The following is a 24,047-nucleotide window of genomic DNA, read 5'->3' on the forward strand; positions in this document are numbered from 1 at the left end:
GAGCATATAACCAGAGGCTCACACATTGTGGCGGAATCGCTGATAGGACTGTGAAGATCTTGGAATGATGGTTATGGTAATTGGCCAGGCCAATGTACATGGTCACCGACATAACCGTTCTGGGGGTTAAGTCACAATTCTGTTTGTACACTTATTTACATGGACATGCTTCTTAATAAAACCTATTTGAAATAAGCCATTACACTTCGTTATTATCACGCCACTTTCATTATTGTTATTCAGGTTATTACTAATACATATTAATAAAATAAATGTAAGTGCCAGGTTAAAGAGAATCTGTCACATGTCCATGTTGACACATTAATGGAGTCAAAATAAAAATATATGCCTACCATGTTCTTGTCTGTTGGCTTTTCTGCATATAAAAACTATTTAATACAGATCCTATTCTGATGCACAAAACCATTCAAACAAAGTCCGATGGGGTTTCTCCCACTTTCCCCAAAATATTCACATACTGCCACAAACCCTGCTGCTGTGGTCATTCGATGGTATTGGCATGTGTTCTTCAAAGAAAGGAAGCCGTAATGAGAAGTAATGTAGCGTAAGCAACTGACAATAGGCCTTTTACAAGCGTTTGATTCTTATTAAAGAGATGTTGTCCAGACAGGCTACTTTAAAAAACTTTCTGCATGAACATATGCATATAGAGAATCAGCGTACTCACTCACCAAGTAAAAGCACCTGTCAGTCAAAGCCAGCAGCGTATGTCAGACAAGCAAATATCCTTTCCTTAACTTATTAAAAAATTAAAAAACTAAAAACTAGGCCTATCTTGGGCTTTCTGAAAGTAGGCTATAAGCTAAGGAATTGACAAGGAAAGTATGAATGGGACAGATGTGTGTGCGCGTGCCTGGAAGAGTGCGCGCGCGGAAGAGTGTGCTGTACACGCAGGAGAGCAGAGAGCTAGCGAGTAGAGAGCACGCGCAGGTGTGTGTGTGTGTGTGACGGAAGAGGCTGTAATAAATCAGAGCCCCACCCCCTCCCTGTTTAGTGCATGTGTTCCTGCCTGGCTCATTGTTTTTACATGGTTTGTGTTTGGCCTTGCCTCTCTCCAGGTTGTAAAGGCATATGACCGTGCAGAGCAGGAGTGGGTGGCAATTAAGATCATCAAGAACAAGAAGGCTTTTCTTAATCAAGCCCAGATTGAAGTGCGGCTTCTCGAGCTCATGAACAAACATGACACGGAGATGAAGTACTACATAGGTACAGCCAGATTCTCCTTTTTCCCTATACACGTCCCTAATGTGATTTTCTGGATTTTTTTTCTTCTCATTTTGTCTGTCATAGTTGAAGTGTACCTATGATGAAAATTACAGGCCTCTCTCATCTTTTTAAGTGGGAGAACTTGCACAATTGGTGGCTGACTAAATACTATTTTGCCCCACTGTACATCATACATACATACATACATACATACATTTGACCTCTGTTCAACTTTGTGATGGAGTCTTTACTATAGTAATACCAAAAAGACCCCAAAACATCTTGATGGAAGTGTGCCATCTACCTGCTAGCTACACAGGACCGTGCCGATGTGTCTAAGTTGGTAGAGCATGGCTTGCAGTGCCAGGGTTCTGGGTTCAATTCCCACGGGGGACCAGTACGAAAAAAGTATTAACATGTGTAAGTCGCTCTGGATAAGCGTCTGCTAAATGACTAATATGTAAATGTTTTGGAGAACCTTAATTGAAAAGGCTTTTTACTCCAGGATGAGGCTTAATCTGTCCAGGAAACCAGTCCATTAACATGCACAAGTCAATAATCAGTATCCAATATGTTAACATCACTAGTGTATCAACCTAACTCAAAACAAATGCTCATTAGTCTTTTTTTTGTCCCCTCTTCTCTCTCTCCAGTTCACCTTAAGCGCCACTTCATGTTCCGGAGCCACCTGTGCTTGGTGTTTGAGATGCTCTCCTACAACCTGTATGACCTGCTGCGGAACACCAACTTCCGTGGCGTCTCACTCAACCTCACACGCAAGTTTGCCCAGCAAATGTGCACAGCACTGTTATTCTTGGCCACGCCCGAGCTCAGCATCATCCACTGTGACCTGAAGCCCGAGAACATCCTGTTGTGCAACCCCAAGAGGAGCGCCATCAAGATCGTGGATTTTGGCAGCTCCTGCCAGCTGGGACAGAGGGTAGGGCTGGGAATTGCCAGGGATCTCACAATACTTAGGTGCCGATACGATATGTATTGCATTTCTCATTATTCTATAGGTATTGCGATTTGATGTTCCAAAAGTATTCAGGCCGCTTCACTTTAATGGATTACATTTTTTTTTTACACAATACCCCATAATGACAAAGCAGGCAGTTTTTTTAGAAATGTTTACACTTTTATAAAAAAAATAAGCCGATATCACATTTACTAAAGTATTCAAACCCTTTACTCAGTACTTTGAAGCATCTTTGGCAGCGAATTACATTCTCGAGTCTTCTTGCGTGTGACGCTACATGCTTGGCACACCTGTATTTGGGGAGTTTCTCCCATTCGTCTCTGCAGATCCTTTCAAGCTCTGTCAGGTTGGATGGGGCGCGTCGCTGCACAGTTATGTACAGACCTCTCCAGAGATGTTCAAGTCCTGGCTCTGGGTGGGCCACTCAAGGTCATTGAGACTTGTTCCGAAGCCACTCTTGCGTTGTCCTTGCCTTTGCCCCAGTCTGAGGTCCTGTGTGTCTGGAGCAGGTTTTCATCAAGGATCTCTCTACTTTGCTCCGTTCATCTTTCCCTCGATCCTAACTAGTCTCCCTGCCCCTGAACAACATCCCCACAGCATGATGCTGCCACTACCATGCTTCACCATATGGATGATGCCAGGTTTCCTCCAGTTGTGATGCTTGGCATTCAGGCCAAAGAGTTTCATCTTGGTTTCATCAGACCAGAGAATCTTGTTTCTCATGGTCAGAGTCCTTTCGGTGCCTTTTGGCAAACTCCAATCGGGCTGTCATGTGCATTTTACTGAGGAGTGGCTTCTGTTTGGCCACTTTACTATAAAGGCCTGATTGGTGGAGTGCTACAGAGATGGGAGAACCTTCCAGAAAGACAACCGTCTCCATAGAGGAACTCTGGAGTTCTGTCAGAGTGACCATCAGGTTTTTGGTCACCTCCCTGACCAATCCCCTTCTCCCCCGATTGCTCAGTTTGGCCGGGCGGCCAACTCTAGGAAGAGTCTTGGTGGTTCCAAACTTCTTCCATTTAAGAATGATGGAGGCCATTGTGTTCTTGGTGACCTTCAATGCTGCAGAAATGCTTTGGTACCTTTCCCCAGATCTGTCCCTGGACACAATTCTTCCACGGACCTCTACGGACAATGCCTTTGACCTCATGGCTTGGTTTTTGCTCTGACATGCACTGTCAACTGTGGGACCTTTTTTATATAGACAGGTCTGTGCCTTTCCAAATCATGTCCAGTCAATTGAATTACTACAGGTGGACTCCAATCAAGTTGTAGAAACATCTCAAGGATGATCAATGGAAATGGGATGCACCTGAGCTCAATTTCCAGTCTCATAGCAAAGGGTCTAAATGCTTATTATGTAAATAAGGTATTTCTGTCATTGTGGGTTATTGTGTGTAGATTGATGTGGATTTTTTAAATTTAATACATTTTAGAACAAGGCTGTAACGTAACAGAATGTGGGAAAAAAATCAAGGGGTCTAAGTACTTTCTGAAGGCACTGTATGTTTGCGGCAGAGAGACGAGGGAGAGCATGAGAACATTTTTGTAATTATCAGATAAAAATAAAATCTCTATTTAAAAAGATGGTTTACAAGATATAGGATGAAAAATACTGGCGTTTTTTGATAGGCAGTGAAAGCTACGGAGCAAAAAAATAGTTGGAATCTTGTACTCAAAGTATCGATTATAATTTGTAACTGTATCGGTCCCCCCCATCACTAACAGAGGCTAGATGAATGAGGATGTGACGTTGATGATGTTTTTCCTGGAGGTTAATATGGTCAATTTTATTCTACATAAGTCTTACACCAAAACTGAGAATCTGATATTTTTGTGACCCACTATGGATTCTCTATTTAATGGATTGATTAATTATTGGATAGATGGATTGGTAGAGTATGATGTGGAAAGATACGAAACAATTTATTTTTTGGAAAGGGTTGCATGGCTAGAAAAGGGTAACAAAAATGCCATGTCCTAATAGCTGTGACCCCTTTCTGTCCACTCAGATCTACCAGTACATCCAGAGTCGCTTCTACCGCTCCCCAGAGGTGCTGCTGGGCATGCCTTACGACCTGGCCATCGACATGTGGTCCCTGGGCTGCATTCTGGTGGAGATGCACACTGGAGAGCCCCTCTTCAGTGGGGCCAATGAGGTAGGACTCATGGAATGAAAAGATGTAGTCTTTGTTTAGGATGATATAACTTGTCAGATAATGCTTACCTGTGATGCTTCATTGTGCTCATGTGAGAAAGATTTTCAGTTTTTGTCTTCATCAAGATGAGTATAGGGAGTGAGAACCTAATAAAGACCAACAGAGGGAGCTGTGGTGCTTTGAACGTTTCACTCGGAGACAGGACTCCACTTTTCACCTAGTTTAGTTGTTGTATTGTAGATAAGAGGCATGTGTCACATGCCTCTTAAACTCAGTCCTTTTTCCTATACTGAGGTGCAGGCAATTTCATACGCAGTTAGTGCCAAATAGGGTAAGACATTCTTAATTGTGGTCTTCTGATTTTTCAGATTGATCAAATTAACAAAATAGTGGAAGTTCTGGGTGTCCCTCCCAATTACATATTGGACCAGGCGCCCAAGGCCAGGAAGTTCTTTGAGAAGATATCGGACAGCACGTGGGGTGCAAAGAAGACCAAAGATGCCAAAAGGGTGAGTTCAACAAATCACCCTGTCAATTATGTTGTTGTGATGTCATAAATGTCCTTTGCAATAGTGAGTGTATATATCCTCAAAGTCTCTGTTCTGTGTGTGCGCAGTATAAGCCGCCAGGCATGCGGAAGCTGCACAGCATCCTGGGTGTGGAGGCGGGGGGTCCTGGGGGGCGGCGGGCGGGTGAGTCTGGCCACGCTGTCGCTGAGTACTTGAAGTTCAAGGATCTGATCCTTCGGATGCTGGACTACGACCCCAAGAGCCGCATCCAGCCCTACTACGCCCTGCAGCACAGCTTCTTCAAGAAGACTGCGGATGAGGGGACCAACACGAGCAGCAGCGTGTCCACCAGCCCCGCACTGGAGCAGTCCCAGTCCTCTGGAACCACCTCCAGCACCTCCTCCAGCTCAGGTAGGGAGAGCAACGCAGCCGCAAAGCTGCATGGAGAACTGGAGGTTCACTTTGAAGCATTAGCGTGACCTTAGACCCATGTCTCTCAGTCCAATCCTGGGGAACCCCTGGGGTGTTCACTTTGTTTGCTCTAGCCTCGCACACTGTGGGATTCCCAAGGAATACATTTTTTCAGTAGGAAATTAGTGCAGGTAGTGCAGAGCCTTAAGGGAGATTGGAACTGTCTCAAATGTTCAACATAAATTTAATGTCAACTGATTTCTGTTTGTGTTTCTGCTCTGCAGGAGGGTCGTCTGGCACGAGCACCAGTGGGCGGGCGCGCTCGGACCCAACACATCAGCACCGGCACAGCGGAGGTCACTTCAGTGCCGTGCAGGCCATGGACTGCGAAAATCTCTGCCCACAGGCAAGTCTCACACACACACTATTGCTCCTGGCCAAGTGACCCCCACTAGATTGTCACGTAGTCTATAACCCAGGTTAACAACCTTTACCTCAACTCCCATTTGAGATGGATGAGCCCTCATAGGCACAGCTTGGGGAAGTATTGGGTTTTCTAAACATAGGTGTCGCTCTTCAGACAGAGTTGAATAACCTGTTATCAGTCATTTGAGTTACTGACTGTTGCTGTTGTGTGTCAGGCGAGGCAGCCGCTCCCTCACCCAGTTGGCTGGGCTGGTGGCAAAGGGGCGCAGACAGTGACAGTGGAGACCCACCCCGTCCAGGAAACCACCTTTCACGTGCCTCCCCAGGCGCCCAAGGCCATCCACCCCTTGGCCCCCGGCAACAGCTCCTCCGCCCACCAGCACCATCACCACGGACACCATCACTTACACCATCAACCCCACCACCCCCATGGACAGCAGGGCCTGCCTGCGCGGCCCCGCCTCTACCACTCCCCTATCAACAGTGCCTCCACAGAGAACACGGTGGAGGTGGTGCACGGCCACCTGTCTATGACCTCCCTGTCTTCCTCCTCCTCCTCCACATCTTCCTCCTCCACCGGGACCCAGGGGAACAAGGCTTACCAGCTGCGCCCGCTCCCTGCCAACGCAGCCGTGGACTTTGGCCAGAACGGCAGAATGGGACTGGGTGCCTTCTCCAACCCCAGACAAGAGACTGGGATGGCGGGCCACCCCACCTACCCCATGGGCATGAGACAAGGCATAGACAGGGAGGAGTCGCCCATGGCAGGAGTCTGTGTACAGCAGAGTTCTGTCGCCAGTTCGTGACTAAACTGAGAATGTTTTGTTTTTTTGAAGGTGGTGGGTTTTTATTTCAACAAAAAAAGTGAGTAAAGAATCAAAAAGCTGCTTTAAACTAGAGGGGGAGATTATCACTTACTCTCTACCACAGTGCAAAGCCCACCATTTCTCCAACTCCTCTTCATGTCACCCTTGGGTTTCTCTTTTCACTTTGGTTTCAAATGGGATTATTCGCTCCACCATTTTCAGTGTTTACAGGGAATTAGATTTTTACTACAAACGTTCTTGCATAACATACTTCACAACAGTACTGAAACATCCATTCATTTCACATACAACTCTCACTTGACTGCATGGTTTGCATTATTCCTTGTTATTGTCAGCCGAGAGTTTAGAAGTCTGTGGATAGAAAATGACGTAGACATTATTTGTTAACGGCTATTTAGTAAAGGAATTGTTACAGCACCATAACATTTCCAGAAACTCCTATCCACACATTTGCACTTTTTTCCATATTCGGCAAGAATAATTTTCTCTGGATTTATATTCTCATTTGAATTTTTCTGTTCTGTTGTACAATCCCACCTGTGAGCTGTGAGACATGAAGTGTATACTACAAAGCAGGATCAATGAGTTAGCTAACTTTTATAAACAACCAGGTTGTTGTCATTAGACCATTTCCATTTCAAGCTTATTTTTTTAAAATAAGTTATTTCCGAATATTTAGGCAAGTTGGCTGGCTAACTCATTGATCCTGCTTTGTAGTATACCTGTCCATAGAGTGGCAGAGGATTGAAGCATTATACAGGGACTTTCCATCTCGCTGGGTTTGTCTGTCACACTTTCTTTGAGAGGAATGTGGATGCGCTGCGCGGGGGCCAGCCATGTACAGCTGTGCAGCAGAGTGCCATGCTGGGAGGCCCCAGGCAAGTAAAGGTGGGCCCTCCTAGCCCTCCCCTGGACTGGAAAAGGGCCACATTCAAGAGATGTACTTAGGAGCAGTGGCCAGGGCCGAGCCACCCCAGACCTACAGTACAGTTGTTTGGGCAGTGTCCGGTTTTTTAGATAACTCTTTGGCCTTGTGTTTTTTGGGGACTCTGAAATTAAGGGTGGGGGGTGGGGAAAGAAGCTGGACATTATTGTTTAAATGAGAAAATAGCTTTCTATTTTTGAAGTTTGGGTATAAAACAAACATAATTCTTAACAAAGAAAAAGTAGGAAAAAATGTGTTTTGAGAATGGGAATTTGAGGCCTTTAACTAAAACGTGTGACTTGCGAGGTCCAGTGATTGCCGGGCTTTGTAAGTTCACAGAAGTATTTTTGTTGCAAGATGGATGAATTGGCTATGACTGTGTCCCTTCCAACTTTTTACTTGCTTTTCTTTGTTTCTTCAGCATGTGGTTCCTCCAACAGAGCTTCTGCAAAAATGTCTTCTGTTCATCTTCAATATGAAAACGTGCTGAATTTTATGTGACTGCTTTTTTGCCTCACAATTATGCTGTGAATTTTACAATAATTTATTTTCCCTTTTTGATAATTTATTGTACCAAAGCTGTTTTTATAGCACATAGATTTCTGTAACCAATAATGTAGCAGTTCTGCACTTTTGACACAAGGTGTATCAAGACCTTTTTAAAATGTCAGTAAAAATGGCTGAATCTATTGCTTTAGCAAAACTGGAGTTGTTGTTGAACTCAGTACATTTACTGTTAGCTGAATCTTCAACAGAATTGGTTGTAAAGGGTTTTTTTTCTCTCTAAAAAGACAAAAAACAACAATCAAAAACAAATCTCTCATTGGTATAACTTTTTTCTGTTCTCAAGGCTTGAGGGACAATAGATGCCAACGCTGATTGCTACTCTGCGGGTTCCGGAGTATCAGTATGGTTGCTGTTAGTTGAGGCAAGTCCTCGTATTCATGAGTTGAAAGTGGGAGAGGAAAGATGTGAACAGTGCATTAATCCTTCAATTTGTGACCAGGTATTCAGCGGCTATTTCAAACGTGCCTGTCTGGATAAAGCTGCCTTAACTACTTTCGGCAGTCTTCATGGCAGTGGCTAAAATGGTGCCCCTTTTCCCCTGTCAATTTAGAAACAACCTTTTTTGACCTAGCTAGCAGAGAGGCACTGTACACATCCACATTTTAGCTGGGATACTGCTCTAAATTAGCTAAAATCCATGTTTGACTGAAGCTCTCACCATAGAGGTTGAATCCAAAAGGAAACTAGTAGGGACGAATGGTGTGAAAGGTGAGCCCTGCCTGCTGGAGTGTCCTACTCCAGTCTCATCGTGTGATGCCTGAGGATACGGGAGAACTGGCCTAAGTTTTGTACCCTTTGCAAAATTTAAGGGGGCTGCAACAGCTAGAGGAAAGGGGTCCATGACATCACAGGCTTCAGGTGTTTACTTTTCAACCCCATTTTAATAGCTGAAATAGAATTTATGTATATATTTGTATTTTTTTAATAAAGGAAGTTTAGAACTCACTACTTTTTTCCTAATGGTATTTTGAGTACATTTAAGTCAATGTGGAGACCATGCAGTGGAAGTTCTGTGATATTAGTCAGTGGGTAACCGTGCTTCCAGGCCAAAGTAGTTGACAATGCCAGTACAAATGCAAAACTTTTAGGGTTTAAATTAACAGGAGAGTAGATATTCATACCGTAAATATTATAGACAGGGTATAGTGTGTGGATGTGTCTACAAACCTGAATGACAGCTGTGTTTTAATATATAAATACATACGCAATTATGTACATATATTACAGGAACTATTTTTGGGTGCATTAAAATTGGCATAAGCTTCCACCGTGGGGCCATTTGCAGTCGGGCTACTGATACGTGTGTGTGAAAGTGAAAGCCACGATCGTCAACAAACATCCAACTTTTACTCCCAAGTGTTCAATATCATTTCTGCTCTGCTCCCTGTTTAATTGGAATGCAGGCTTTTTATTGCCACCCTTGCCTTCCTGTCCCCCCAGTCGTCTGATTTTGAGTGATTGACAACAGTTTGGTTACAGGACATCTGACGTGCATTGTAAAGATTAAATGGCATGGGAAAAGAAATACTTGTGTCCACAGATCTAGTCAATACTTTCTCTGTATATTAGAATGTTCCAAACATTTTTTTTTAAATGGACAAGCCCTTTGTATTATATTCAAGCGGTCTTATGTATGATATAAACATTTAAAAAAGTTAATCAACTTGTACTGAGTCTATTTGTTTCCTTTTTCCCTGCCACTTTTTTTGGTTCTCAGATGGGTAACGACTGGAATTTAATCCCAGTAGACATGTCTAGAATGCCAACCCAAGTATTTTAACTAGTCTAGTTCCCATCATGACAATGTTATGCTTCAGTAAGGATAATGAAAAGCACAATCTTCAAATAACCTTTTTACACAATGGCATTGAATGTGTTAACCCTCTTCACTTGGTCCTTTTATGAAAGGATTGCGATCATTCTTAAAATGTCCAAATAGATCAGTTCCTTTACTCTCATGGAATTTGCCAATAGATCAGTTCCTTTACTCTCATGGAATTTCAGGAATGTTTCTCATTTTGGAGTCAAAATGGCACTGAAGAACCAAGTAAAACCGAATGTTCAGGCGCTGCAGAAAGCGAGCCTAAAATACTTTGGTCCTTACCGCTTTGCAATGATTTGAATACTTGCTTGGTGTGACATGCCAGGTAACACTTGCGAGATACCTGGTGAAATCAACATCTGAAACATTTTGCAGTTGCTGTTTTCTTGATGTTTGATATACTGTAAGAGGCATCCTCCTTTGTTTGACACCAGAGACCATGTATTTCGAGTAGTGGCTGAGGTGTTGGACTGATTGGTAGACAGCAGGATTGTATTGGTGTTAGAAGTACAGAACACTTGTTAGGAACTTTGTCATTCCTCCTCAGACCTCACTTCTCAACTAGTCAAGTGTCACCCCTCCTCGAACTTCATCCTTCCCCTAGTCAAGTATCAAACCTGCACTGGTCAAGCTTCACCCCTGCATTGTTCAGGTATCACCCCTCTGACTCACCTGTGCATCAGTTCTCACTCTTGCATTAAAGCACATTTTTAAATCGCAATGAGCTTTTCTATTGGCCAGCTAGTGATCATTTATGATTTAATTCATTTCAACAATACAATATCTTAGGGACATCATTGCACGCATGATAGAACGACATTATGTACTGAAATACATTTTACTGCGATGCTTCCCAGCTCTGCTTCGTCAAAGAAACGAAGTGGCACTGGTTTCCCTACTGGGTGTTCCATCTTTAACTTGCTAGCTAGCTGTGTTATTTTATTGACAGGCTAGCTAACACCCAAACTACATAGATGGAGTAGGTCTAGTTACAAAGCAGGATCAATGAGTTATAGACAATTAATTTGCTTTCATTTTTAGAATGGGCATGGTTTGCTTTATTGCTTAAATCAACCAATGTTAATTAACTATGGTGATGTATCAGAATTCTAAGAATGTAATAGGGTATCCAAGATTTGGGAAGTGGAGTGGTTGAGTTAACTTGCTGCCAGTGGAGTGCCAATGTATGACATTCATATTAGCTAGCAACATTTTCATTGAAATTCATTTAATCATAGCTAATTATGAAGGTAATTGCTAGCTACATTTTCCCAAACTTATAACTCCATGTTTTTTTGTTGTCAAATGTGCCTGTTTTTCGGCTAATGGAAAAGTTCACCATTGTGCAAAAAAAGTGCAGGGTGAGAATACAAAATGAGGCTTGATTACTGACCAATGCAGGAGTGAGAATTGACTAGTGCAGGGTTGATTCTTTTTTTTTTTTTTTTTTTTTTTTTTTAAGAGGGTGGATCAGCTTAATATTGCGGAAAGAATGTTGCTTCCAATGTAATTGTCTGCATCATTTCCAATCCCCCATATTTTTGGGGTAAATATATATATATATATATATATATATATCCATACACGCATGCATACAGTGTCTTGCGAAAGTATTCGGCCCCCTTGAACTTTGCGACCTTTTGCCACATTTCAGGCTTCAAACATAAAGACAAACTGTATTTTTTTGTGAAGAATCAACAACAAGTGGGACACAATCATGAAGTGGAACGACATTTATTGGATATTTCAAACTTTTTTAACAAATCAAAAACTGAAAAATTGGGCGTGCAAAATTATTCAGCCCCCTTAAGTTAATACTTTGTAGCGCCACCTTTTGCTGCGATTACAGCTGTAAGTCGCTTGGGGTATGTCTCTATCAGTTTTGCACATCGAGAGACTGACATTTTTTCCCATTCCTCCTTGCAAAACAGCTCGAGCTCAGTGAGGTTGGATGGAGAGCATTTGTGAACAACAGTTTTCAGTTCTTTCCACAGATTCTCGATTGGATTCAGGTCTGGACTTTGACTTGGCCATTCTAACACCTGGATATGTTTATTTTTGAACCATTCCATTGTAGATTTTGCTTTATGTTTTGGATCATTGTCTTGTTGGAAGACAAATCTCCGTCCCAGTCTCAGGTCTTTTGCAGACTCCATCAGGTTTTCTTCCAGAATGGTCCTGTATTTGGCTCCATCCATCTTCCCATCAATTTGAACCATCTTCCCTGTCCCTGCTGAAGAAAAGCAGGCCCAAACCATGATGCTGCCACCACCATGTTTGACAGTGGGGATGGTGTGTTCAGCTGTGTTGCTTTTGCGCCAAACATAACGTTTTGCATTGTTGCCAAAAAGTTCAATTTTGGTTTCATCTGACCAGAGCACCTTCTTCCACATGTTTGGTGTGTCTCCCAGGTGGCTTGTGGCAAACTTTAAACAACACTTTTTATGGATATCTTTAAGAAATGGCTTTCTTTTTGCCACTCTTCCATAAAGGCCAGATTTGTGCAATATACAACTGATTGTTGTCCTATGGACAGAGTCTCCCACCTCAGCTGTAGATCTCTGCAGTTCATCCAGAGTGATCATGGGCCTCTTGGCTGCATCTCTGATCAGTCTTCTCCTTGTATGAGCTGAAAGTTTAGAGGGACGGCCAGGTCTTGGTAGATTTGCAGTGGTCTGATACTCCTTCCATTTCAATATTATCGCTTGCACAGTGCTCCTTGGGATGTTTAAAGCTTGGGAAATCTTTTTGTATCCAAATCCGGCTTTAAACTTCTTCACAACATTATCTCGGACCTGCCTGGTGTGTTCCTTGTTCTTCATGATGCTCTCTGCGCTTTTAACGGACCTCTGAGATTATCACAGTGCAGGTGCATTTATACGGAGACTTGATTACACACAGGTGGATTGTATTTATCATCATTAGTCATTTAGGTCAACATTGGATCATTCAGAGATCCTCACTGAACTTCTGGAGAGAGTTTGCTGCACTGAAAGTAAAGGGGCTGAATAATTTTGCACGCCCAATTTTTCAGTTTTTGATTTGTTAAAAAAGTTTGAAATATCCAATAAATGTCGTTCCACTTCATGATTGTGTCCCACTTGTTGTTGATTCTTCACAAAAAAATACAGTTTTATATCTTTGTTTGAAGCCTGAAATGTGGCAAAAGGTCGCAAAGTTCAAGGGGGCCGAATACTTTCGCAAGGCACTGTATATACACATACATACATACACATACCTATATAGACATACATACTTTTTTAAAGAATATACCTTTATTATTCCCCACAAACCCTTCCGCCGATCCCCCAATTGGAGTAAACTAATAAACACTTCTGCTTCTACCTTCAATCCATACATCTTATACATACTCTACAGACACAGTCTACTTTACAATAGTTCTCTCTTGTTTGTTCTTAGTCCTTCCTCTATTTCTGATGTCCATCCAGTTTGATTTCTATTTGTAACTATGCTATTTCACAAAAGTTCCGAACCTATATACATATACATTTTTTTGTTATTAGTCCCACCCTTCAGCTCCACTCAACCCCTCCCATCTGTCTCTCAACATCATCCATTTCGGATTTCTACTTGCCTTATATTTTTCAACTGTGCTGTGATGCTTCACAAAATAATTGAACCTTCCTATTCTCATAGCTTCTACAGATTGTAAATTTAAAAAAAATGTTTTTGCTAAAATAATTATTATATTATTGATTGATTGACTATGGCTTTTCAAATCACCCAGTATTGCTATCTGTAGGGTTAGTTCTAGGCAAATGTTGCAATTCTTCAGCCATTCCTGGACCTGTGACCAAAAATGAGCTACATATGGACAGTACCAAAATAAATTATCTAATGACTCTGCCTCCTCACAGCAGAATCTGCAGAGCTGGGAAGATTGTATCCCCCATATATATAACATTCTATTAGTTGCAAGAAATTTTGAATCCGCCGTTGTTTTGCGTATCAATTCATAAACCATGTGCCATGGAATGGGTACATCGAAAATCTCTTCCCAACTATTTTGCAATTTATATGTCACAGCTGTCAGTTTTTTGGTCCTTAAATGAAATTGGTATGTTTTTATTTATCACACTTTTCTTTAACCATTTATGTTCTTTAATACAGGGCCGACAGACAAGATCCTTACTTTTTTCCCCTTCTACTTGCCTCTTACATTTTTGTGGTAATGCTGCAATTAATTGGTTGTAATTTTGGGTAGAGCAGACATTTCCATATGTCTGTGTTAGCTGCATGTGCGACATAACTCCACCAGTCCTATTTATATCATTCATTAAATTTATACCTTTTTTAAACATTTCTTAGATAAACAGTTTTTTTTATCAATTAGTATATTTGAATTTAACCACAATATTTGTTGTACTATTTGTTCCGTCCTTTCAGGTGGATTAAACTGAAATTGCAACCAACTTTCTAAGGCTTGTTTAAAAAATAAAGATATTTTGGAGATTATTTCCTTTTCAAACAACCGAAAGTGAGCAGGTGTAATCTGAATAAATGGGAAAAGGCCCTTCCTGAATATAGGATGAGACATTCGTACCAATTGACTAGAGAACCAGTTTGGATTTAAGTATAACTTTTGTATGACTGATGCCTTTAGTAAGAGGTCTAATGCTTTAATATTTAATAATTTCTGCCCACCAAATTCATATTCGTTAAATAAATAGGCCCTTTTAATTTGATCTGGTTTGCCGTTCATATATTTTAAAAAGCAGGTCACTAGGTGTAGGCAAAACCATAAGCAAATAGGTAAACTGTGATATAACTAAGGAGTTAATCAGGGTGATTTTTCCACAAATAGACAGGTATTTTCCTTTCCATGGTAGCAAGATCTTATCTATTTTTGCTAACTTTCTATAAAAATGTATTGGAGTGAGATCATTTCTTTCCTTTGGGATTTGTATACCGAGTATGTCTACATATCCGTCAGACCACCCAATTGGCAAACTACATGGTAATGTAAAATGTGATTTTTTTTAGTGATCCAATACGTAATATGGTACATTTATCATAATTTGGTTTTAACCCAGAGAGGATAGCAAAAGTATCTAGATCCTCTAAGAGGCCGTGGAGAGACTCCAATTGTGGTTTTAAAAGAAAACATGAATCATCAGCTTTCAATGACACCTTAGTTTTTAAGCCACGGATTTCTAATTCCTTAATATTATTGTTGGATCTAATTTTAACAGCTAACATTTCGATGGCAATAATAAATAGATATGCCGATAGTGGACAACCTTGTTTTACTCCTCTAGATAGTTAAAAACTTTCTGAGATGTAGTCATTATTTATTATTTTACACCTAGGGTTACTATACATAACCTTAACCTTAAGGGTTGATTCTTGACTAGGGGTGGGTTGATTCTTGACTAAGGGTGGGTTGATTCTTGACTAGGGGTGGGTTGAGGAGAAGTGGTGATGCTGGACTTGTGCAGGGTTAAAATGTGACTAAGTGAGGGGTGAGGTCTGTGCCCCTGTGACAAGTTCCTGGGAGGCCATCGAAGGTGTGCCCAGGTGTTAGCAACTTCATATAGTGAAGTGTGGGAAAGAAAGGAGTTGTTATATATTGGGACAATATTGGGACATTTGTAATTCATCCTTCTCAAACCAATGATATGTATTAACCCTAGATTACTTACAGGGGGTGTTGTTTTGAAGCCACCCGCAGCAATTTTGGCACTCCATTGTAAAAAAAGATTTTGAAGGCATTTGGAAATGAATGTCTACATTAGTTTTTGACTAGTGTATTATATTAGACACCTTAATATAATTTAAAAGTATGTATTAAGTGAACAGAACATGAACATTTTAACTATAATAAAATATATTTTTTAGAGTACTAATCTGGCCAACCATAGTCCAGGTACCGGGTGTGCAGGCTCTTGGGACATTCATTGGAACCTTTTTATCTGCGGACCGGCTTTCACAGCTCTCCGTATCTGAGGACAGAAAAAAACACCAAGAAACCGGCGTCATTATACTAAAATTAGGCAGCACTGAATATTATGTTGCTATTATCTCTCTGTCCTAATACATAGTCTTCCTCGCTATGGACTTGAACTGGAGAATATTTTCATAATGTCCTCCCACAAAATGACCTGCCCTTTCCAGTAGCCTACTCTCCCTTTACTGACAGCTGGAGCTGCAGTCGTTTCACCCCCTTCCATGGCTGTTATCTACAATTGCATTTCGAGCTTGTGTTTTTAACTTACAATGATACATCAAGATAGATAGCTAATTGGAAGTTACATTACATTGGGTTCACTTAGCTATGCAATGGCCTACTGTAGGTAGCAGTAAAGGGCTTGGGTTACATAAACTCAGCAAAGAAAGAAACGTTCTCACTGTCAACAGCAGACTTAACGTGTAAATATTTGTATGAACATAAGATTCAACAACTGAGACATAAACTGAACAAGTTCCACAGACATGTGATAACTGAGGATGGATCAACAACATTGCAGTTACTCCACAATACTAACCTAAATGACAGTGTGAAAAGAAGGAAGCCCGTACAGAATAAAAATAGTTTGTAACAAGGCACTAAATAATACTGTAAAGAATATGGCAAAGCAATTAACTTTTTGTCCTGAATACAAGGTGTTGTGTTTTTGGGCAAATTAAACACAACACATTACTGAGTACCACTCTCCATTTTTTAAGCATAGTGGTGGCTGCATCATCTTATGGGTGTTGTTGTAATTGTTAAGGACTTGGAAGTTTTTCAGGATAAAAAAATGAACAGAATGGAGCTAAGCACAGGCAAAATCCCAGAGGAAACCCTGGTTAAGTCTGCTTTCCACCAGACACTGGAAGAGGAATTCACCTTTCAGTGGGACAATAACCTAAAACACAATTTTATACCTTATCCTAAACATGATGGGATGTTAATGAACTCAGGAACCATACCAGTGTGGAAGAAACTGCTTTCAATATACAGTACTTTGTATCCCTCATTTATTTTGGCAGTTACCTGTATCACCAGTGAAATGGAAATGCTCTTGAAGAATTATATTTCCTTGTTTGTTTTTTGTTTAATGCATATTAACTATATTTATGTTCCTCATATATGTCTAATGGCTTGTCAACCCCTAACAACACCTAACACACAGCCCCATAACAAGTACGCTGATTCATACCACTTACGCTTTCTCTTGTTTTGGGGGCAAATCAAACACACAAACACACTTCTTTCAAACATACTGTATAAATGTATTTAAAAAATGTGTCACTATAGTCATTTGGGTTACTCAACAATGATTGCGGTTTCATATAAAGCATGCTTTCCATCCATCCATTGCCCGTGTGCTATCACACTGACATGTTAGGGAAAGGCAGAGATGGTCTATAGAAAAGGACAGGTTTTTATCACTATCTTTTACTTTTGTTTCTTAAGCTGCAATGAATACAAATCCACGGAGAAACCAAAATGAAAACGTTTTTGTAGCAGCACATTTTGATTGTTTGATGCATTACCCTCCTACTCATCTATATGAGTAGGAGGGTAATGCTGAGTAATATAATGGACATCTGATAAAATCCCCCGTTCTGAAGGTCCTGAAATTCAGCCATAAAGTAGGCTACATTCACTTTCACCTCAGATTGTGACTGAAATGTGTGTGGGCGTGTGCGCATCTGGGTGCAACTGTGAGCTTGTGTGTGCGTTTGTGTGATAGCAGATAGCATTTTGGTTTCAGCATTGGGAAATGGAAAACTTCCCCAGGTAGGCCGTCCACCCCACCCCCGCCTCCCACCTCTGCTTGCAACAGAAACAATGAACTGCCATCCGACTTGACTGTTGTCAGGGGCAAAGTGCGTTGCTTTATTGCTTTGCTTAACTGTCAAGCCCGTTTCCGGCCCATGTTGTTATGAAAAATCAAGTCTGATCTATATTAAATCAAAATGGTGCAGAGGCGTTTTGACACACGCTGATGTGATGCTGAAGATACTGAGTTGGTGGATGTTGAAAGGGTCCCCGCTATGAGGGAGAAACATATCTAGTCAATTTGAAACTGGTATTTCAGAGCCACAGTCTTGGAGTCGGGCTTTTAGATCAGAGAGACACAATGAATGTATCATTATCTTGAAAATCATTCACTTAGCTGGGGAACAGACACGCACATACGCAAATACACACATAGTCACGCTTAAAACTTCTTTGCGATCGGTGTTCCTTCCCTGGGACGTTTGAGCTAACGTAGGCTAATGCGATTAGCATGAGATTGTAAGTAACGAGCATTTCCCAGGACATAGACATATTTGGTATTGGCAGAAAGCTTAATTTCTTGTTAATCTAACTGCACTGTCCAATTTACAGTGACTATTACAGTGAAATGATACCATGCTATTGTTTGAGGAGAGTGCGCAATTATGAACAAAGTTATTAATAAACAAATTAGGAACATTTGGGCAGTCTTGATTTAACATTTTTAACAGAAATGCAATGGTTCATTGGATCAGTCTAAAACTTTGATCATACACTGCTGCCATCTAGTGGCCAAAATCTAAATTGCATCTGGGCTGGAATAATACATTATGGCCTTTCTCTTGCATTTCAAGGATGATGCTACAAAAACAAAAGAATGGTTGTTTTTTCTTTGCATTATATTTTACCAGATCTATTGTGTCATATTCTCCTACATTCCTTTCACATTTCCACAAACTTCAAAGTGTTTCCTTTCAAATGGTACCAAGAATATGCATATCCTTGCTTCAGGGCCTGAGCTACAGGCAGTTAGATTTGGGTATGTCAGTTTTGGCTGAAATTGAAGAAAAGGGGCGGGCGGATCTTTACATTTACGGCACCTCTATTCTTGTCTATTGTCCGAGTATAACCTTATTGTTACACACAACACAATTCAGAGAAGACCAGTTCAACATAGATAAAAGGCTTAACAATACATGTATTGGGGTCTCAATCAAAGCTGTAATATGTACTGTAGTGCTGATTGGTCCCACTAGCTCATTAGTTGAGCATTTGCATAATAAAGCAATTCAATGCAAGTACTATGAAGTTAAGCATTAATGCTGCTAAACTATCTTAAGTCCATACCCAGCCATAATTACAATATACTATGTACTTTTTCAAGCTGTATAGAGTGCTAATGACAAGTCTTGTTAAATGAATATCGACTTGACTTTGTGCTGTTGCAGTTTCTTTTGGTGGCATTTCTCAACTCTGATTTGGATAATTTTGTGAGAGACAAAACAGATTAATTTTCTACTGTCATCATTTTATATACTTCAAATCAATTGCATGTCATGAGAGTTGAGAAGCTTGAGTAACAAGCAGTCCTGGAAGAACAGGACTTTAGCTTAGCTGTGCTGTTTGGTACATCACTGAAGCAGAGCTGGCAAACACAGTCCCCTCTTGGGGGTTGGGTGCTGTTTGGTACATCACTGAAGCAGAGCTGGCAAACACAGTCCCCTCTTGGGGTTTGGGTGCTGTTTGGTACATCACTGAAGCAGAGCTGGCAAACACAGTCCCCTCTTGGGGTTTGGGTGCTGGTTGGTTGTAATTTACGTAAATAATGGGTTGGTGTGCTTTGCATTGGGCAACCCTCAGTGTTTGAGAATCACACCCCATTCCAAAATAGTGGGTCTTCCCAAACTCTAGCTCTACCATTTATTGGTCCTGTACTGTACCACATGGTTTAAAAGGTGCCCGCCCTTTAGATTGAATAGGATTGTTCCTTTCAATGAATAATTCTCACAATATTGACCACAGTATGAATATATTTCTCAATTTCATTAAATCCACACAAAAGGTAGAATACGATTTTTATCAATAAAAGACGGTGAGAAGTATTGTTGAAGTTGATTTATGAACCAGTATGTTGGAATGTAATCATGTGAAAGTTACAACTTAATACAACCATGATTGGTATTAAAATGACAAATTAATAAATACAGTCAAATAAAGGAGTCAATATAATAAACATGTCTGTTTAGTTCAGCCTTTGTTCGGAGATGGACAGAAGTCAAATGAACTGCATGTTGATGCCTGCATGTCGATCACTTTACATTAAGCTGCTTAAATACCACATAGCTGAAATATCAACCCTTTTTATAAAATCAAAGTATTTACCAGTAACTACACCTGTAACAAATATGGATTACAATTAAAAACAATTGAAATAGCTATAGACTAACTGCATCATATAAGGGCAACTTAATGTAAAGTGTTTCCAAATGTTCTTCATTGACACAAGTGTGCTATCAGTGACAAGCAGAGCTAAAACGTTCCGCAGTAAAGACATTTCACACTGTTGTAAAGTGATAACATTGTTAGGTCATATTACACTGTTCATTTTTCAAATCAAACATTTTGCCAGAAACACAAATAAATTGCTTTTAGAAAAGTAGTTCTGCAGCAGAAATAAAGTGGGCAAAATATGTGAAAAGAAGAAAAATAACAGCCTCGATCTGCACTTTGTTAAAGTTGTCGGAGTAGGCCTGAATGCTGTTCCCCAACTTCCCCTCACATGGTTTCTTTACATAGTCCCAGTGTGCTTTCATCTGTTCGCTATGGGCCAATCACGACAGTGGGATTCACCTCAGAGACACACTGAAAGATTGAAGCCTTTCCTTCATATTAGAAAAGTGAGCATGTTCGTCAGCGACGATAGGAGCTTTATTGAAATCATTGTCCATCTGCCTGTGTCCATAGAGACTAGAGGTCGACCGATAAATCGGAATGGCCGATTAATTAGGGCCGATTTCAAGTTTTCATAACAATCGGAAATCGGTATTTTTGGGCGCCGATTTGCAGATTTTTTTTTTTTTTTACACCTTTATTTAATCTTTATTTAACTAGGCAAGTCAGTTAAGAACACATTCTTATTTTCAATGACGGCCTAGGAACTGTGGGTTAACTGCCTCGTTTGGGGGCAGAAAGACAGTCTAAGTATCTGACTGAGCGGTGGTAGGCAGAAGCAGGCATGTAAACATTAATTCAAACAGCACTTTTGTGCGTTTTGCCAGCAGCTCTTCGTTGTGCTTCAAGCATTGCGCTATTTATGACTTCAAACCTATCAACTCCCGAGATGAGGCTGGTGTAACCCAAGTGAAAATGGCTAGCTAATTGCGTTTCAAACTTCACTCGCGCTGAGCCTTGGGGTGGTTGTTTCTCTTGCTCTGCATGGGTAACGCTGCTTCGATGTGGTGGCTGTTGTTGTTGTGTTGCTGGTTCGAGCCCAGGGAGGAGCGGGGAGAGGGACAGAAGCTATACTGTTACACTGGCTATACTAAAGTGCCTATAAGAACATCCAATAGTCAAAGGTTAATGAAATATAAATGGTATAGAGGGAAATAGTCCTATAATAACTACAACCTAAAACTTCTTACCTGGGAATATTGAAGACTCATGTTAAAAGGAACCACCAGCTTTCATATGTTCTCATGTTCTGAGCAAGGAACTGAAACGTGTCGCTTTCTTACATAGCACATATTGCACTTTTTCGTTCTTCTCCAACACTTTGTTTTTGCATTATTTAAACCGAATTGAACATGTTTCATTATCTACTTGAGGCTAAATTGATTTTATTAATGTATTATATTAAGTTAAAATAAGTGTTAATTCAGTATTGTTGTAATTGTCATTATTACAAATATATATATATTTTTTAATGGGCAGATTAATCAGCTTTTTTGGTCCTCCAATAATCGGTATCGGTATCGGCGTTGAAAAATCATAATCGGTCGACCTCTAATAGAGACAGCCCCTTTCCCCTCCAAGACCTATGTTTACATTGCCTCGGTTATACTTTCAGTGAGACCCTACACAGTACCATCATTATATCATGAACCCCTACAGTGCCAGTAACTAGAGGGCCTGCATGGAACTTTCCACTGGGTGGCTATCCACGACACTCACTCCGGCCTGTGGTCTGTAGCATAACAAGACCACCTCATCCCCATGGCAACCTCCATATCTTCAGCTGACATACAGTTGCCTACATTCATGTCTGGCCTGGCTGGTTACAGACACCATTAAAATAATACTGGGTTTCAGATAATAGGCATCTCGGTAAGGGAATATTACGCTTTAACAATGTACATTGACAGCCTCTGATGGTCAGTCTTTCATAACGGAGCTTTGATTCGTGGCCAGACAACTACTGAACAAAGGAGCATGTACTTCCTTCCTGTCATTTTCCTCCTCCTTACTGTGAGGTACAGTACTGCCATATAAGACTGAGATTCCACCACACTCTCCAGCGATAATGTCACGTGAAAGCCCTGTATTCCCAACATGTTATTTACTATGTCATTTTCTTATGAAGAAATTCCTAAATCATATTTGAAAGTAGTATTTGGGCATATGTTGATTTTAATGTTTAGTTATATGACCAAAACAGAAATACGGCCAAAACAAATGGAGAGAAAACAGTCACACAGACATCAACTCGGTTCCGAAGTGCAACTTAGTTCAACTCCCTTCAGTTCATTCTCCCTTCCAGCTTCCATTCCCAACTTAAAGGGTATTGCATCAAGCCTATCCTATGAGCACAAAAAGGTCTTCAAGGAGGGGAGACTTGGACTGATGATACTTGAGGGTCATGGGCGTCAGTTCCCACTACCTCTTGGTGGTATGTTTAGTGGACATGCACAGTCAGGGTCTAACACATCTCTGCCAAGTGGGCAAGGATGTGAGGATGCCATTGGTCTAATAGTCTATAGGGCTTGCATACAGAATTGTTAAGAGTTATTTTGTCTTGCCTATTACAATCAACATTATTCTCTTATGTACACAATATAGAATAAATTAACTACAGTTTTTGTACATGCTTATATATTTCTGAAAACCCCTAATGTAAAGAAAGCTTCGTACATAAGGCATAGAATATGTACAGACCTGGTCTAAATGAATCAGTATCAAACATCTTCCTGTCAAATATTCACACTTCAGCAACAAAACAAATAGTACATACAAAAAATACAAATGCAAATGCCCTAGAATATATACTTTTATATAGGTTTTAATATTCGAATAAAAAATGTATAATAATAATAGGAATTTGTATTTTGAAGAAGAACTAAAATGTTTTCAAAACATGCAATTGCCCGCAGAGATTTCCAGTCCAGCCATTGTCGTTTACCAGCTATCTTTGGAGAGTAAATGACCCGATGAGGGCCTAAGCTGTCTTTGTTGCAGGGCTCCTCGGGCTAGACCGCCCCCTTTTCTGCCCTGGCCCTGACCTCTAACCTGGGACCAGCTCACCTGGTCAGCCAGTCATGAGAAGAGATGCCACAGTACGGTTCACACAGCCCCCCTGGCTCTAGGTTCTCTCGCTCCCCTTTACACTTTGGACTCGCTCTCTATGTTAGCAATGTCACCGTTCCTCTCTGTCTGTTCCTCCAGCCCCTCCTCCTGGGTTACCAGGGTAGTAGTACTCTTCTTCTCGCGGCCTTCAGGTTCCAGCACCCCCTGCTGGCTGAGCTTGCTGGCCACGGACCAGGTAAGGGGCAGGCGGGCGCGGCAATTCATCTCGGTCAGCTCTCTGGCACTGCAGCTGGGTGTGTTGGTCTCATGGATGTCGTGGAAGCTGTTGTAGTCCACCTCGTAGAAGCCATCCTCCAGTGTGAGCACGGGCATGAAGCGGTAGCCCCACTTGATCTCGCTAGTCACGTACGAGCTCCTGGCCTGGCACGTCATCCCTGTGGGACAGAGAGCAGAGGGCACTTAGCCTCCTCTAGAGATGGACAAAAACACTGTCTAGTTGTGGATATGGCTCATTTAATGTCAGCGTCATTACAAGATAATGACACACACAGGCATACAGGAACTTTATGAGCAATAATGTTGTATCATGTTATCATGTCAATAAACATTGTTAAGTGTTAGCAATCAGTGATCTCTGGCTAGGGTCATACGTAAGTTATTCATTGATGATACAGTTGGACACTCAAAACTGAGCACTCATTAATATATCCAGCCCTATCCAGTTCACACAACACTCAGGAAGGGTTGCTGTATTGAACATACTGTACAGAGACTATTAATAACTCTTAACTATGAACAGAGACACTAACCAGGCTCTGGTTTGAGCTTTGATGCAGCAGTACACTAAATGTACCCCAGAGACATACAGTAAGCGTTTATATCCTCATCATTCACGTGCAAGGCTGCACTCTAAGTCTAAGTTCTGTGGACAGTGGTACGGCTGGCT

General features: G+C 41.1%; 2 protein-coding genes across 28 annotated transcripts in view; one reads left to right on the plus strand and one right to left on the minus strand.

Annotated features, from left to right (window-relative positions):
- LOC110533558 (dual specificity tyrosine-phosphorylation-regulated kinase 1A) overlaps positions 1-9,689 on the plus strand; it is a 56,280-nt gene extending 46,591 nt beyond the window's left edge. For 17 of the 26 annotated variants that reach the window (XM_090186226.1, XM_090186228.1, XM_090186223.1 and 14 more), the window contains 7 exons: positions 1,080-1,227; positions 1,881-2,167; positions 4,219-4,365; positions 4,734-4,874; positions 4,982-5,285; positions 5,570-5,691; positions 5,927-9,689. In XM_090186226.1, the coding sequence (XP_090042352.1) occupies positions 1,080-1,227; positions 1,881-2,167; positions 4,219-4,365; positions 4,734-4,874; positions 4,982-5,285; positions 5,570-5,691; positions 5,927-6,517 (1,740 nt within the window). In that variant the 3' untranslated portion in view covers positions 6,518-9,689. The remainder of the gene's footprint in view (positions 1-1,079; positions 1,228-1,880; positions 2,168-4,218; positions 4,366-4,733; positions 4,875-4,981; positions 5,286-5,569; positions 5,692-5,926) is intronic. The other 9 variants (XM_090186241.1, XM_090186240.1, XM_090186242.1 and 6 more) reach the window with 1 other exon arrangement.
- A 9,993-nt stretch (positions 9,690-19,682) lies between these two features.
- The window catches only part of LOC110533559 (potassium inwardly rectifying channel subfamily J member 6), a 105,691-nt gene continuing 101,326 nt past the window's right edge, over positions 19,683-24,047 (minus strand). For both annotated transcript variants that reach the window (XM_021617892.3, XM_021617893.3), the window contains exon 3: positions 19,683-23,535. In XM_021617892.3, coding sequence (XP_021473567.1) covers positions 23,177-23,535 — 359 coding nt within the window. In that variant the 3' untranslated portion in view covers positions 19,683-23,176. The remainder of the gene's footprint in view (positions 23,536-24,047) is intronic.

This window comes from Oncorhynchus mykiss, chromosome 10, assembly GCF_057628025.1.
Source record: "Oncorhynchus mykiss isolate SJ-2025 chromosome 10, ASM5762802v1, whole genome shotgun sequence".
NCBI classification, from domain to species: domain Eukaryota; kingdom Metazoa; phylum Chordata; class Actinopteri; order Salmoniformes; family Salmonidae; genus Oncorhynchus; species Oncorhynchus mykiss.